At 31.0% G+C, this 15,577-nt stretch overlaps 1 protein-coding gene across 2 annotated transcripts in view; it reads left to right on the plus strand.

Moving 5' to 3' along the window:
* Positions 1-15,577, plus strand: part of LOC115876906 (protein eva-1-like) — a 66,637-nt gene that overhangs the window by 28,781 nt on the left and 22,279 nt on the right. Inside the window, exons 3-5 of one of the 2 annotated variants that reach the window (XM_030892949.1) lie at positions 5,878-6,001; positions 9,725-9,874; positions 15,013-15,156. In XM_030892949.1, coding sequence (XP_030748809.1) covers positions 5,878-6,001; positions 9,725-9,874; positions 15,013-15,156 — 418 coding nt within the window. Of the gene's footprint in view, positions 1-5,862; positions 6,002-9,724; positions 9,875-15,012; positions 15,157-15,577 lie in introns of both variants that reach the window. The other variant, XM_030892948.1, reaches the window with a different exon arrangement.

The following is a 15,577-nucleotide window of genomic DNA, read 5'->3' on the forward strand; positions in this document are numbered from 1 at the left end:
TCAGGGATTAGTCAGGGATCGCCTCCGCGAACAAAGCTAATATTACTTAGTTCAGAATTCAGAGATTCTTGGTCACTGCATATAGTGATTGCTTGATGACATAATGTTTTAAATCTATGTCTTTTTTATTAATCACGGGTGAAGGCTCGGCTCTAGTAATTATAAGTTTTGGATTAGTCCACACTTGATAACGGTCTATGAAAATATATAAAAAATATATAGACAATGGTTGTAATCTCAATAAGTACTCAAAAATTGTCTACCACACTCCAATTAACGATAATTATATACATATATTTATATAATTTAATTTTCAACACTAAACCAACTCGTTAAAATAAAGTTTATTGAATAAATAAATTGCGTTAAGGGTCTAAAGATCAAAAATACCAAGAAAATGATGCTGTGAAAGACAAGAAGAGGGAGAATCTAATTCAATTTTCATATATTTTATTCGTTTTTAACAAAGGCTATTTTTCCGCTGGCCCTTTTATTTTCTCAGACCCTCGATTTTTTTCCTCTCTTCAGCCAGAAGCTAAATTTCAGTTCGACTTAATGTTTTGTATCAAATGGAAGCTGCTGCAGGCTAAGTACACCCCTTTTCTTGAATAAATACGCTTGTATCGGATTTGAATGTCGCTTTAGTCGCTTGAAAAGGAACAGGACCACGGCATAAAAACGCTACTGAAGAGGTACCTTTTATTTCAACGGTTATTGGTCTGTTTGCCTCCTAAAAACCTTTTCAAATTCTCCTTGAAGGAATATGAATAATTTTATGTCGCCTCATTACCATTTTTTGATTGTTTGACGATGTGCCTCATTGAAACCTGTCGATGGCATCTAAAGTTATTGCTTGTACAAGCTAATTAAACATCTGCACTAATTTGAATAATACCGGATGTACAGGGTGGCGCCTCTCATACGACGCGCAGGCACCAAGGTGAACGACAGTTTGTATTTGTTATTAGAACTTTTTAAAAATAAAGAGAGTTTTACAGGGTGTCCCAAAAAAAGTTACATATCAAAGTTGTGTTTTTTGTAATGGAACTCCCTATATATTAATTGATTTTCCGATTCTGGGAGAAAAATAAAGGTTAGTTTTATAAGAGAAGTATATGACAAAAATGTAAGGTTTTTGACATATTTACTTTTTCTCTTTGCAAAAATAAAGAACAATTGTTTTTAAATCACGATAAAAGCTACCTAAATTGGAACTTACCCGGCATAGCCTAATATGTTGTTAAATTAACTATTGTACTTTTTAATTCAAATTAAAACTTGATCCAAAAAGTTATACAGAGTGAGACAAAATTAATATTGAACATTGGTCACCTTTATATTCTTTAATAAAACTTTGTTTTTTCCTAGAATCTGTTATCAATTAATATATAGGGTGTTCCATTGATGACACCCTGTATAATTCAATATATTGTTATAAAATGCTTCCAATTTATCTACATATGCTGCCAAAATTTAATTTTGATATAAACTACCGTTCTCCTTGGAGCTTCCGCGGCGTATGAGAGGCGCCACCCTGTATTAATTAATACTATGTCTAAAAAATAAATTTATAAATAAATAAATTCAAGAAAAACTGAAATATTAAAGTATTAAACTGAATTCATTATCTGCCATATTGCAGATCGAATATTTAGCGTGTTTCTCCAATTAAGCAGCAATTGTGTTATTATTTCTGTTGTTCCATGGAAATTGCTCAATTGCGAGGGAAGGAATTACAATCGTTATGATTAAAATAATTACTTGCGTTTTGCATAAATCGTTTTTTATTTTTCTCAAACAAATCTTATTTTTTCCATTAACAAAACAGCATAAAATAAATTCAGATAAATTGAAATTAGAGGCGAACGAAGGTATTTTTGGAGGTACGTTAAGTTTCGATAAAGGAAAAAGAAAAGTTGTCTAAAAAAACAGAAAGCTGCGTCATTTAAGTAGGGAAAAGGTAATCTCATTGGACCTTTGGTTCCCCGAGGGCCTGTTAAGCTAGATTCATCTAAAATAAACAATGGAACGAAAATGATAAAACAAAACCTCTTGGCCAGGAATGTAATTTAACGCCTGTAACTAGCAATTTGTCTCTAAAATAAAATTTGTTTCGTTAATTCCTGATGCGTCGTTCTTCGTTACAAGGAATGGCGTTTTTCTAACAATATTATATAGACTCGCTTTACGAAATCAGATATTTTCTCTTTGTATTGTTTCTTTCTGTTCTTCGATTTCGTCTTTTCCAATAGGCAATTCAAAATTGGGAAAGTTTCTTAAAGTAGTAAAATCTAATATCAAGTAAAGTGTTTTCCCTTCATTTTTATTATTATTTTTTAAACAAAACTGTCAAATGACATGATAGAGAGTAATGTATCACTTTCTATTTAATCAGAAAAAAGTCTGTATTTACAAAAGTACCTATCGGTAAAATTTAATACACTTACTGTCAATAATAAAGATGAAAAAGCTAAAAGAGATGAAATATTTTTAATATATCATATTTTCAAAGTTAAAAAGCCTTCAGAGATGTATGAACCGTCTAGTATTAGTAATAAAGTAAAATATTCTTGTTAATTAGGACTGAGGTGATATATTAATATTAGGAGCATTAGTCTAAAAATAGATCTTAATCAAATTGAAGTGCATTGTAGGAAATCCTTTGGAAAAGCATTAACTGCCAATAGTAAAACGTAAAAAAGCAATATCCTGTCCGAGAAAAAGTCAGGCGAAATGCTTTCAGCCAGGAGATTTATTTTTAAGGAAAAAGAGAGCATAGTTCTAAAAGCTATTAATCAAATTCATCCTGATGCGACAACACATCAAGATTCTCTCTGAGTGTATGTGTTTTTTTAAACAGAATAAATTGTTTTATTTACGGATATATCAAGAAAAATCATCGCGCGTCTTCGGTTTGCATTCCTCGCAACTTATAAAATCTTCAGAATATTATGAAATTCACGATTATATTACTGATTACCTTGTACAGGGTGGCACCTCTCATACAACGCGGAGGCTCAAAGGAGAACGGTAGTTTATAGACTTCGTGCATATCAGTTGATATCAACAAATTCCGACCGCAGCGCTGTATATGGCAGAAATAAAAGATTTTCACTATGTATTTCACGCAGTCCCGGTTACAGTTCATGTTGATCGCATTAAAATAATATAGAAATCGTGGCTTTGTCATAATATTTAAGTAGTTTAGTTTTTTGCTGGTGCAATTATTGAAAATATAAAACACTCAGGTAGGAGGTTTGTGTGATGTAACGCTGTTTCGGGTAGTAAAAAAATAAGAAAAAAAAATCCGAACTAGGCGTCGTGTTGTGTTGTGACAATTTTATATGTTAATATAATAGCCGAAAAAATGTTAACGCGTAAAGAGAGCGTGATTAGGGCGTTGTTGGGTGCTATAACATTCAATAACTCAAATTTCCCGGATATTTAAATGTCCCGAAACAACACTTTATAGCTTCATAGTTTACCACACCGATTTGATCGAAAGCAAAAATGTATTCAAGCAGTTCGACGAAACAAGTGAGTAAACAAAGTGCTCGTTACTTAGCAAAAAAGTTAAATAGACATATACTATGAGAGGATAACATATAATTTGCAATATTGATGGTATACTTTTTTAAATCAATTAATGATTAAATGTTTTATGAACATCTTCTAAAATTATAATTATGTACCTTTAAAAAATTTCGTTATAGCCGAAATAGCCCCAATTATGACCCAACTAGCAAAACCGGTGCCTAAAACTATGCTCGCTACCGTATATATATACTATACCTCATCTAAAAAGTTTTTTTACCTGGAATAATAAATTACAATACAAGTTAGACCTTCTGAAGATATTAAAATATTTACTTTTTATTTTAATTTTTAAAATTTTCACAAATTATACTTTTAGAATCATTATTATATAATAAATTTTTCGTATACTTGCTATTTAAACCCGTTTTTTTGTATATACTAGTTGTTTACGATATTCTCCGATGGTGGCAGCTCCGGCGGAGAATGCACAGAACATATATCGAAATGAAATTTTGGGTTACAATACAGGGTGTCCCCAAAAAAAAGTTATGCATCAAAGTTGGGTCTTTTGTAATAAAACACCCTAATTATATTAATTGATTTTCCGATTCTAGGAAAAAAATAAAGGTGTGTACCATTAAAGAAGCCTATGTCTAAAATATAAGGTTTTTGACATACTTCACATTTTGTGAAAATGAAAAATATACTTTAAGTTTCACTAACAGCTAAATAAATTGTAATTTATCATGTATGTAGCCTGATGTTTAGTTAAAATAACCATTGTATGTTAAACCCAATTAAAAATTATACAGGGGGAGACAAAATTAATATTGAACATTGGTCACAAGAGGCGCCACCCTGTATATTGATTTAGTTAGAATCACAAATCTTACAATGTTGCTGCTTTCCGATTAGTGAATATAATTTCGTCCTACATTAATATTGATATTGAGGGGATTTAACAGAAGATTATCCTTCTGGAGATTCCAGAACTATGTCCAGCCGGATTAGACTTATTGCGCAATAATTTTAGATAAATGACTTAAAACTGTATCCAGCCAAAGTGTCTGCGGAGTTTCGGTTTTAAGAAAAACATATGAAGACCGCCTCGAAAAATATTCTAAGCAGATATAGGACACGGTATCGAGTTTCCGACAAATTTTAAACTTAATTTGACTGACTCTTCTTCAGCCGAAGATAGAATATTCTTTAATAGAAAATAAATTGGCAATAGACAAGCTCTATGCGGGAATAAACCATTTAGATATAGCTTTAGTATCTCTCTTCTTGAATACTAATCGCACAGTTGATTTAAATTCCCTTCTAAATAAAGAGGTTACAGTAATGTTTTCAGAGTAGGAAACTTTACCATCTAATAAGAAAAGGAAATTACAATTCAATCAATCTCAAAAGGGATATTGTTTAGTTTCTACTACTTTATTTTTGAGGTAACACAGTTATTCTCCTGGCAATTTTGCTACTGAAAAATGTATTATCTTATCTTCTATATTCCAAAGTCAATCGAGTTACCAGTAAATACTTGATCGAAGTGGATTTTTAATTAGGAAATAAGAACAAAACTCTATAGAGCGTGTCTCTATATTCCCGAATATAATCTTTGAAGAAAAGTTTCAAGACTGTTTTTGAAAAGATGACTGCTTATAAAGTTTAAAGTAGTATCTTTGAAACACTAAAGTTAAAAGCTGCTTATGAAAATTCCAAAACAAGCGAGATTACGTACAATTAAGTAGTCTTTTTCGATTTTCATAAACGTTTCTATTAAATACAAGGTTGAGATGAGTTTATTAATGCAGGAGTCACATTCTGTACGGTTGTAAAACTCAAATAAATTACTTTAAACGAGCGATGCCTAGAATTGGTTTAAATAAGCCTGTGTCTAGTTCCTTTTACAGCAAAATCGTCATTAAAAGTCTTACAGATTGTTTATTGTTACGCTTAATAAACTAGTGAAAGAGAAAAACTACATTAAAACACAATAAATTTAAATAATGTGTATTTTATTATAAATATATAAATAAATTTTTAAACCTGCTAAAAGTATGGGTATTTTTATTTGTACATTTGAGTTCTATATTTTAATATAACAGCAAAATTTCGTAATATTGAAACGTTTCATGTATAAACGCTAACACCAAAATATGGATTCGACATAAATGAAAAAAAAAATTCCGAACATTTTAATTGATTTCATTTTTTCAGCATCCGCAACAAAATTTTTACGAAATTACCGAAAAAACACACAGACAAATGAAACAATGAAAAATCGCAAAGTAAAAAGTTCAGCCGATCTAACTGACGGTATAGTATTCTCTATTACAGACCGTTATCGAGGCATGCCAGAAAAAGAGACAGTGCAAGTTCCAAACATCTCCGACAACGTTTGGTGGAGACCCTTGTCCAGGCATACCGAAATATGTTGAGGTCGCATACAAATGTAGACCCTGTAAGTAATATACACCCTTTTTAGTTGTCATAGCCTAAAGGTTTACTTTTAACCACCCATGCTTTCATTTCATTAAAAAAAACATAATTATGCATGAATAAATTGACGTCCTTTCAAGTCGACTAATGTATTTGCATTGGAACGTATTCATCTACAGGGTGGTCCGAATTGTATTCCGGAAACTTCGGCAGCATATTCTGCAGATAAAAATAAGTAAAAAAGTTCATATAAATGTATGTCCTAAAATGCTTATTTTCGGAGATACAGGGTGTATAAGTTTTATTCATATTACGGTTTTTTCTGAACTAACATGTCTGAGAGTTTTTTGACATGAAAAATTTGATTTTGATGTTAATTTGACTCTTACATTGTATTTCCATTCTAAATATCTTGAGAACGGTTGCAGCTTGGTCGTAGCGATTTTTAACAAAAGATGTTTTCACTAAAAAATGTCGGAAATGCATATTTTTTACAAATGTAGTTTTATATGTAGAAATTTAGTTTTATACAGGTACGGATGAAAAGTTATTACTCTTCAAAACAGTTAAAACACATGTAGCTGGCGCCCCCTACAAGTAGGAATCATATTGACGTCGAAAGCAAATTTCTCATGTCAAAAACACAAAGACTCCAATTTTTATCCAAATATCGACTATAGATCAGACATTATTTGGAAAAAACCGAAATAAAAATAAAACTTCTACACCCTGTATCTCCGAAACGAAGCATTTTAGGACGCACATTTATACGAAGTTTTTTACTTATTTTTATCTGCTGAATATGCTGCCGTGGTTTCCCGAGTAAATTTGGACCACCCTGTATAGGGTGTTCCTTAATGACATGCTAGTATTTAAGGGGAATATTCTAAGGGAAAAACTTCATATGCATGTATGTCCTAAACATCTTAATTTCTGAGATACAGGTATATGGTAAATTTTTTTAAAATTTTTTTTTTGATAATAACTCTGATTTTATTATAGATCTCTTTATGAAACTTGATATACGTCTTTTATGTATCAAAATACCTTTTTTGGTGTACAAAGAAAATTATTTATTTCAACCAGTGCCGTCCATACGGGTTTTACATTGAATATTTTTGGAGGAAAAACTGATGGTACACCACTGACTTCTTTTTCAATATTTCCATTAATTTCTAAATAGTTTTTATCTCCTGAGTTTTTGCTTAAAAAAATAAAGTCAGTTTACTTCAGGGTCAAATCGCTGAAAATCTGATGAAGAAAATTAAGAAATAAAACAATTTTTTTTGGTATATCAAAATAAGCATTTTGATGCATGGAAGACGCGTATCGAATATAACATCAGAGATATTTTGAAAAAAATATTAGAACATTTTACCACCCTGTATCTAAAAAGGTAAGATGTTCAGATGACATATCTTCATATAAAGGTTGTTTTTCTTAGAATAGGTCCAAGAATCACCACCTTAAATATTAGCATGTCGTTAAGGAACACCCGGTATATTGTGTATTTGATGAGTAAAATATTATAAATTAGCGATATCGATATTCTCGATAGACTAATAGGTAGAGTAAATCGATATTTTGATTCTAGAAAACTACATCCCTAGGCCGAAATGAAGGCATCTGTTTAAAACATAAGCCGTTTGAACCTGCACAACATCTGCGGAATTTTTTAATAACCATTCCAATATACTTCATTTCGGAGCTTTGCCGTTTTTTATGCCCTGTTCGAAATTAAATTTTAATAGAGTCTCGATTTCCATGAAAACTAGCTTTTCCTTTGCCGTTTTATCACTTTTATACCAGCAAGCCAAACATTTGATTAGTTATATTTAAAATATCAGAGCGGCATGGCAGTCAAATTTTCACGTAGGCTTTCCGATGTTTAGTTAACATTTTCAATTAATTTTAGGGACATTACATTTTCTGGTTACTATTAAAATACTGTTTATGGTAGAAAATCCGTTGCTCTATCTTCTGGTAGGATAAAGGAATTAAACAGACATACACTAACTGTGGAAACTGAACCTAAATCCTGGGGAGAAATTGGTCCGTGACTTAAAATTCCTTATTCTGGTAATGTAATTCGATGGGAGAACCTAAGTCTTACACAGGATCGCTAAATTTATTCAAACCAATTGCAGTTAGTTCTTAATGGCCTTGTCAATCAGTCGTAACGATCGATTTCTTGATTTATTTCAGGTCTGAAAGAATATTAAATGCAGATTCTGTTAAGTAAATTCTGCAAAGTAAATTACCACATCTACACTCACCGGCACGAAAAACGGGCACCTTAAATTTTTTATGCATTTTAAAGTTTAATATATTTTGAAACTAAACGTTCTCTAACCCAGTGTGAGTACATATTATCAAAGTAAAACCATAGTTTAAGGAAAAGAGTAGTTGCACTCTCGCAAATATTTTCTGCCAGTTTTTGCAAGCTGTCGAATATCGGCAGCTTGCAATGGTCCGGAAACTTCGGCAGCATATTCTGCAGATAAAAATAAGTAAAAAAGTTCGTATAAATGTATGTCCGAAAATGCTTAATTTCGGAGATACAGGGTGTAGAAGTTTCATTTTTATTTTCATTTTTGACAAATAATTTCTAAAGTAACGTCAATATTTGGATGAAAAATGGTATTTGGGAGTTTTTTGACATAAGAAATTTGATTTTGATGTCAATATGACTCCTACTTGTAGAGCGCGCCACCTACATATTTTTTAACTTGTTTGAAGAGTAATAAATTTTCGTCCGTACCTGTATAAAACTACTGGATAAAAAAATATACATTTACGACGCCTTTTACGTAAAAAAGATCTCTTAGTAAAAATCGCTACGAGTAATGGTTCTCGAGATATTTGGAATCGAAATTATCAATACCTGTCATCATTGACGTAAATTAAACATAACATATGTTAACTAAATAGTTATTAAACTGAAATCATAAAATTGAAATGTTTTTGTCTAAAGTTCAACAGAAACTTTTTTATCATCATTTTTTCAAAGAAACATTTATAATTCATTTAAAAAAAATAAAAAGTTCTTCGAGTCATATTGACATGAAAATCAAATTTCTCATGTCAAAAAACTCCCAGACACCAATTTTCATTTAAATATTGACGTTACTTCAGAAATTATTTGGAAAAAATCGAAATAAAAATGAAACTTCTACACCCTATATCTCCGAAACTAAACATTTTAAAAGATACATTTATAGGAACTTTCTTACTTATTTTTATCTGCAGAATATGCTGCCGAAGTTTCCGGAATACAGTTCGGACCTCCCTGTATAAAACCTTAAAATACATAAAAATTTTAAGGTGCCCGCTTTTCATGCCTTTGAGTGTATTTACCTTTCATAGATTCTAGATAATTCTATACTGAAATAAAACTAACCAGCATAAGGCCAGTATATATCCTTTATCTTACGTGAGGAATCATTCATTGTTAAATTTATTATCAGTTAGGTGTCATTTGTCACGTCTTATAATATACCGTATCTCGCATCGAATCTATTATATATCTCTACTCTATGACACACTCCAGGATGTTATCGATTTTCTCATCCTGCAAAACAATGGGGCGAAAGAAAGTTTTAAATTTAATAAAAACATAGAGGAATTTCATTAAAACGTATGCCTTTTTTAATGCCGAACAATTACTGGATTTAAAAAATGGAATCGATAAATTCAATTTCGACCAATCTCCAGATAAAAATTCTCATTAAATGTAAATTTTCAGATGAGTTCCGTAGCAAAGTGGCCTGCGAAAATGAACGGGTCACACTCAAGTGCAATCCCAACTCCAGAGTGGCTGTATACAGTGCCAGTTATGGAAGAACTCAATATGAGAGTATACAGTGTCCTCAGCCACAAGGTGTACCGGAGGAGAGTATGTAGATTTATTTATAGCACACATTTAGATATATAAAAAAAAACAATAAACACTTTTTTGACCACATACAACACCCTCAAAATATGAATTACTAAATAATTTTTCAAGCTGTGAAACTGTCTATCCCGGAACCTATATGCAAACTAATAACATTCTTGCTTAGAAGTAAACATTTTCTAAAATTATACAAAATTTTATACAATTTTGTATTTTCAAAATTTTCTGAGCCCTATTAACATTTTTCTTAGAACTGTTAATAGAAAATAACACTTTCTGGCCTGTCAGAGGTCTCTTCCGGTACCTGTCTTAAAACAATTAACATTCTAGCTCAGAGATGAACATTTTCTGAAAATCTATAAAATTTTGTACGTTCTCTGTAATTTTCAACATTTTCTGAGCTCTATTATTATATTTTTTTAGAGCTGCAAATAGAAAAATTCCTACTCTCTGGCCCGTCACTGGTCTCTCCTTGAACTTGTCCTAAAGCTATCAACATTCTAGCTCAGAGATGAACAGTTTCTGAAAATATATAAAATTTTATACATTTTCTGAAATTTTCAGAATTTTCTGAGCTTTATTAATATTTTTCTTAGAGCTGCTAATAGAAAAATTCGTACTTTCTGGCCTGTTAGTAGGCTCTCCCTGGACCTGTCCTAAAACTATCAACATTCTAGCCCAGAAATGAACAGTTTTTAAAAATATATTAAATTCTATATAATTTCGGTAATTTTCAGAATTTTCTGAGCTCTATTAATATTTTTCTTAGAGCTGCTAATAGAAAAATTTGTACTTTCTGGCCTCTCAGTGGTCTCTCCTTGAACCTAGAACCTGTCCTAAAGCTATCCACGTTCTAGCTCAGAGATGAACAGTTTCTGAAAATATATAAAATTTTATACATTTTCTGTAATTTTCAGAATTTTCTAAGCTTTATTAATATTTTTCTTAGAGCTGCTAATAGAAAAATTCGTACTTTTTGGCCTGTTAGTAGACTCTCCCTGGACCTGTTCTAAAACTATCAACATTCTAGCCCAGAAATGAACAGTTTCTAAAAATATATAAAATTTTATACAATTTCGGTAGTTTTCAGAATTTTCTGAGCTCTATTAATATTTTTCTTAGAGCTGCTAATAGAAAAATTCGTACTTTCTGGCCTGTCAGTGGTCTCTCCTTGAACCTGTCCTAAAGCTATCAACATTCTAGCTCAGAGATGAACAATTTCTGAAAATATATAAAATTTTATACATTTTCTGAAATTTTCAGAATTTTCTGAGCTTTATTAATATTTTTCTTAGAGCTGCTAATAGAAAAATTCGTACTTTCTGGCCTGTTAGTAGACTCTCCCTGGACCTGTCCTAAAACTATCAACATTCTAGCCCAGAAATGAACAGTTTCTAAAAATATATAAAATTTTATACAATTTCGGTAATTTTCAGAATTTTCTGGGCTCTATTAATATTTTTCTTAGAGCTGCTAATAGAAAAATTCGTACTTTCTGGCCTCTGAGTGGTCTCTCCTTGAACCTGTCCTAAAGCTATCAACGTTGAAGCTCAGAGATGAACAGTTTCTGAAAATATATAAAATTTTACACAATTTCTGTAATTTTCATAATTTTCTGAGCTTTATTAATATTTTTTTGGAGCTGTAATTTAAAAATATAATAGTTTCTGGCCTGTTAGTGGCCTCTCCCTGGACTTGTCTTAAAACTATCAACATTCTAGTCCAGAAATGAACAGTTTCTGAAAATATAGAAATTTTTATCCGTTCTCTGTAATTTTCAGAATTTTCTGAGCTCTATTAATATTTTTCTTGAGCTCTTAATAGAAAAATTAGTTTTTTTTGGCCTGTCAGAGAACTCTCCCTGGACCTGTCCTAAAACTATCAACATTCTAGCTCAGAGATGAACAGTTTCTGAAAATATATAAAATTTTATACATTTTCTGAGTTCTATTAGTATATTTCTATGGCTAGAGATGCTAATAAAAAACTCGTATTTTCTGGTCTGTCAGAGGTTAGAGGTCTCTCCCAGAATCTGTATTAAAACTATTAACATTTTAGCTCAGAAATGGTCAGTTTCTGAAAACGTATTAAATTTTATATAACTTCTGTAATTTTCAGATTGTTCTGATCATTATTAATATTGTTTTAAGTACTTAATCAATGTTGGACAAGAAATAAACAGGTGGATTTATTTCAAACGCACCTTTAATACTACCAAAAATAGCAATAAAGACTTTTTGAACACTCGGAATATGAATTACCAAATAGTTTTTCAAGCTGTCAAATTTATATCTAACCATTTGTGATAGAATATCTAATGGGATCCAACTTATCAAATATTGTGTACTTAACCCTTCTCAGTGAACCTTAATCTAATGGACCGGAGATATTCGATGGGTGCTAGAAGGTTCATGACCTTAAAACATAAATTATTTTCCTTTTTAGATCGACTGAATTTAAACTTGCTCTCCTTAATCCGCAGGGTTGTTATTTTTGGATACTATATATTATAATATATTACATCCATTACAAGAACATATAATTTTAATATTGATTTTTAACACTTTGGTACTATTTTTATACATTTTAATGATGTGAAAAATTTGAGAGAACAAGTAACTATAAATTAAACTACGTATATTATATTTCTTTGCAAAAGGCATAAGTTCGTAATAAGTTGTAAGACGTAAAGCTTACGTAGGAGGCTTGTTTATGTTTGCTCTGCAATAGTCAGTGAGGATTTGAAAGATTTCGACTGTGCCAGTCGAAATCTGGCTTGTTAAAACTTGTAAATTATTCAAGAAAACACCCCCGACAGAAAAGAACCATTTGCTTTGAAGTAAAAACTATTTTTGCAATGCGCTCCAGGCGAAGACAAAATAAACTTTGGAATATTTTATTTTGGACGATTTCCACGGCTGCAAACTTTTTCAACAGCAACGATTTTAAAGTCATATTACCGAACTTAACTGCAGAAAAGTTTTTTTTAATAACGTTTGCCGCAAATGGAAATTCGTGTCGGTTAGTAGGTGTAAAGGATTTTTTTGGGTCTCCCTCAGGACTCTAACTCGTATTCATTGCCATTTTTAATAAAATGCTGTGTTTACACATGCTTATTTATATTATTTTGTCGACGGTGAGCTTTTTGCCCTGAAATGTCAAACTTTTTTGTTTGCTGGGCAACTTTCTGTTGAAGTTAAGAACTGCTGAAAAATTGGGGTCCGTGACCCACTCTTTTTTACTTAGAACAGGCAAATTTCTTTTTTCTGTGTTTTCTAGTCGTTTTTACAAAGTTTGGTAAACTTTGACTCATTGAAAAGGCATTTTATTTATCATTAAAGAAAATTAAATTAGAAGAAGACCCGGTCCTGGGTACGTATAGGGATTATTATATAAATAATTTTGGAGGGAACTTTAGCAAAAGTTCCTTCCTTACCCAAATTACTAATAATAACGGCAAGATTAATATAAACTGTATCAGTGGTGCATTGTCTCACTGTCGTAAAAGGATGTGGAACTAGATATTCTAGACGGAAACAAAGATATCTTCATAGTTAAGTTAATCATTTGTGATACATGGAGAATATCTAGATTTTATCTCGTCTTTGCTTATGTTAGAACATGATAGTGATGTGCGAAGTCCCAGTAAATTTAATTTTCGTGCAGTTCTCCCTACATTCTCAAACTGTCTGTTTTCATTTGTATCCGAAAATTAATAACATACACTATTCCTATTTATAATATTTCAAACTAAATTAAAAAAAATACTATTTCTTTATTTAGCAGCTGAAAAAAAACAGGAAATTCCACTAAAGTATAAAATAATTAAAGTGTAATTAAAGTTTTGAATTAACTGACTCAATTAAAAGTTTTAAAATAAAATTGCTGAAAAAAGTTTCCTTATTTATGCATTTTCATTTTTCTGTATGATGTGGATAGAATATTTCGTTCTCTGAACAGTTCAAATTTAAGCGTGTGTGTTTAAAAATTGATTTGAAGGTAATCTCCTTTCTAGTGGTCAAAAATACGAATAGTATTAGTTTTTGTTATAGTAATTTGGGAAGTTTTTACTTGCTGACTTGCATTATCCTTAAACCCTGATTATGTTCCAGCAAGAACATTTTCAAGACGATCGTTTCACTGATAAGGAATCTCGTTATCATTACGCCGTACTTAAGGACGCAATCGTAGCATTTTTTAAACTTATAGGACTTTGCTTAATATTTTAGGGTCTTAAGTCGCTTTTAACGATGTTGTAATCACACCAAACTTTTATGAACAATGTACTTTCTTTCTTCTCAGTATACTCTCTTAAAACTATCAATAATCTAGCTCATAAAGGGATAATTTCTAAAAATATATAAAATTTTATACTAATTTCTGTAATTTTCAGGTTTTTCTGACCTGTATTAATAGAAAAATTCGTACTTTCTGGCCTGTTGAAAACCTCTCCCGGTCCCTGTCTTAAAACTATCAACATTATATCTCAGTGATGAACAGTTTCTGAAAATATATAAAATTTCTGTAATTTTCAGGCGTTTTTGAGCTCTATTAATATTTTTCTTAGAGCGGCTAATAAAATAATTCATACTATCTAGCCTGTAAGAGGTCTCTTTCAGGACCTCTCTCAAAACCATCAAGGTTCTGTCTAAAAGATTGATTACTTTGGTTGATATTACATATTTTTTAATTCTCATACCTAGCTCTAGTTAGTATTGCAGTCGATATTGCTTGGTGGGTAAACAAAATTGATTTAACCTTTCAATTAAAACTTGTTTCATATTTGTATTTCATCTATTAAATTTTTAAAAGTTTCGTTTTATACGAAAAAATATCAAATAAATTTTTGTCTGTTATAGCGTTGCTTTTTTTAAATAAATATTCGAATTAAAATTCTATTTTTAGTATAGCCAGTGAATAAACAAATTTTCTTAGCAATAATGTAATGTAATCAAGTAGAGTATTGAGAGAAGAATCCCGTGTTCTTCTTTAAATCGATTAAAGATTGTCAAGGGAGGTTTAATGAGGGTTTGGCGTGAGTGACTGGTGAAAGAACACGAAAAAAGTCTTTATTCCTAAAAAATATTGTTTCAAATTAAGAAAAAAAGGCGACAAAAGACAGATTAATTTAATTTCAGCTTGTCTTGCAAGTTATGCCACTGAGACTGTTATGAATCTTTGCCATGGAAAGAGGACTTGCGAACTGGCAGCCGACATCAGCACTTTCGGCAGTCCCTGTAAACCTCAATCTAGGATGTATTTGAAAGTAGTGTATACTTGCGGTAAGTCTAAATATGTTTCTTATTCCGTACACTTATTTATCCGAACAAAATCGCGAAACCCCATTCGAATATCAAACTTCCCCAATAGTTTGACCTGATTTATTCAAAATATGATCCATTTTTCGCAAAAATTGAAATTCAAAATAGATATTCTACACATAAATTGCGTCATTTTAACGTTTGTATACGTAAATATTTCATGTACGCCATTGAAAAAAAAAACATATACCAGTATAATACGCAAGTTAAGATTGTAGTAAAATTCAATATTTATCGTTGTTGAATAACAATACCCAGAAATTATTATTTTATCATTCCCAGCAACATTTGTTGTTAGCTTGATTTGCTTTCCTGGTTTTTCCAACGATTTAATAAAAATAAATGTGTTTTTATTATTTTAACAACTATATAATAATACTTA

This window comes from Sitophilus oryzae, unplaced genomic scaffold (genome assembly GCF_002938485.1).
Source record: "Sitophilus oryzae breed Bouriz unplaced genomic scaffold, Soryzae_2.0 scaffold_1440_pilon_pilon, whole genome shotgun sequence".
In the NCBI taxonomy this organism is placed as follows: domain Eukaryota; kingdom Metazoa; phylum Arthropoda; class Insecta; order Coleoptera; family Curculionidae; genus Sitophilus; species Sitophilus oryzae.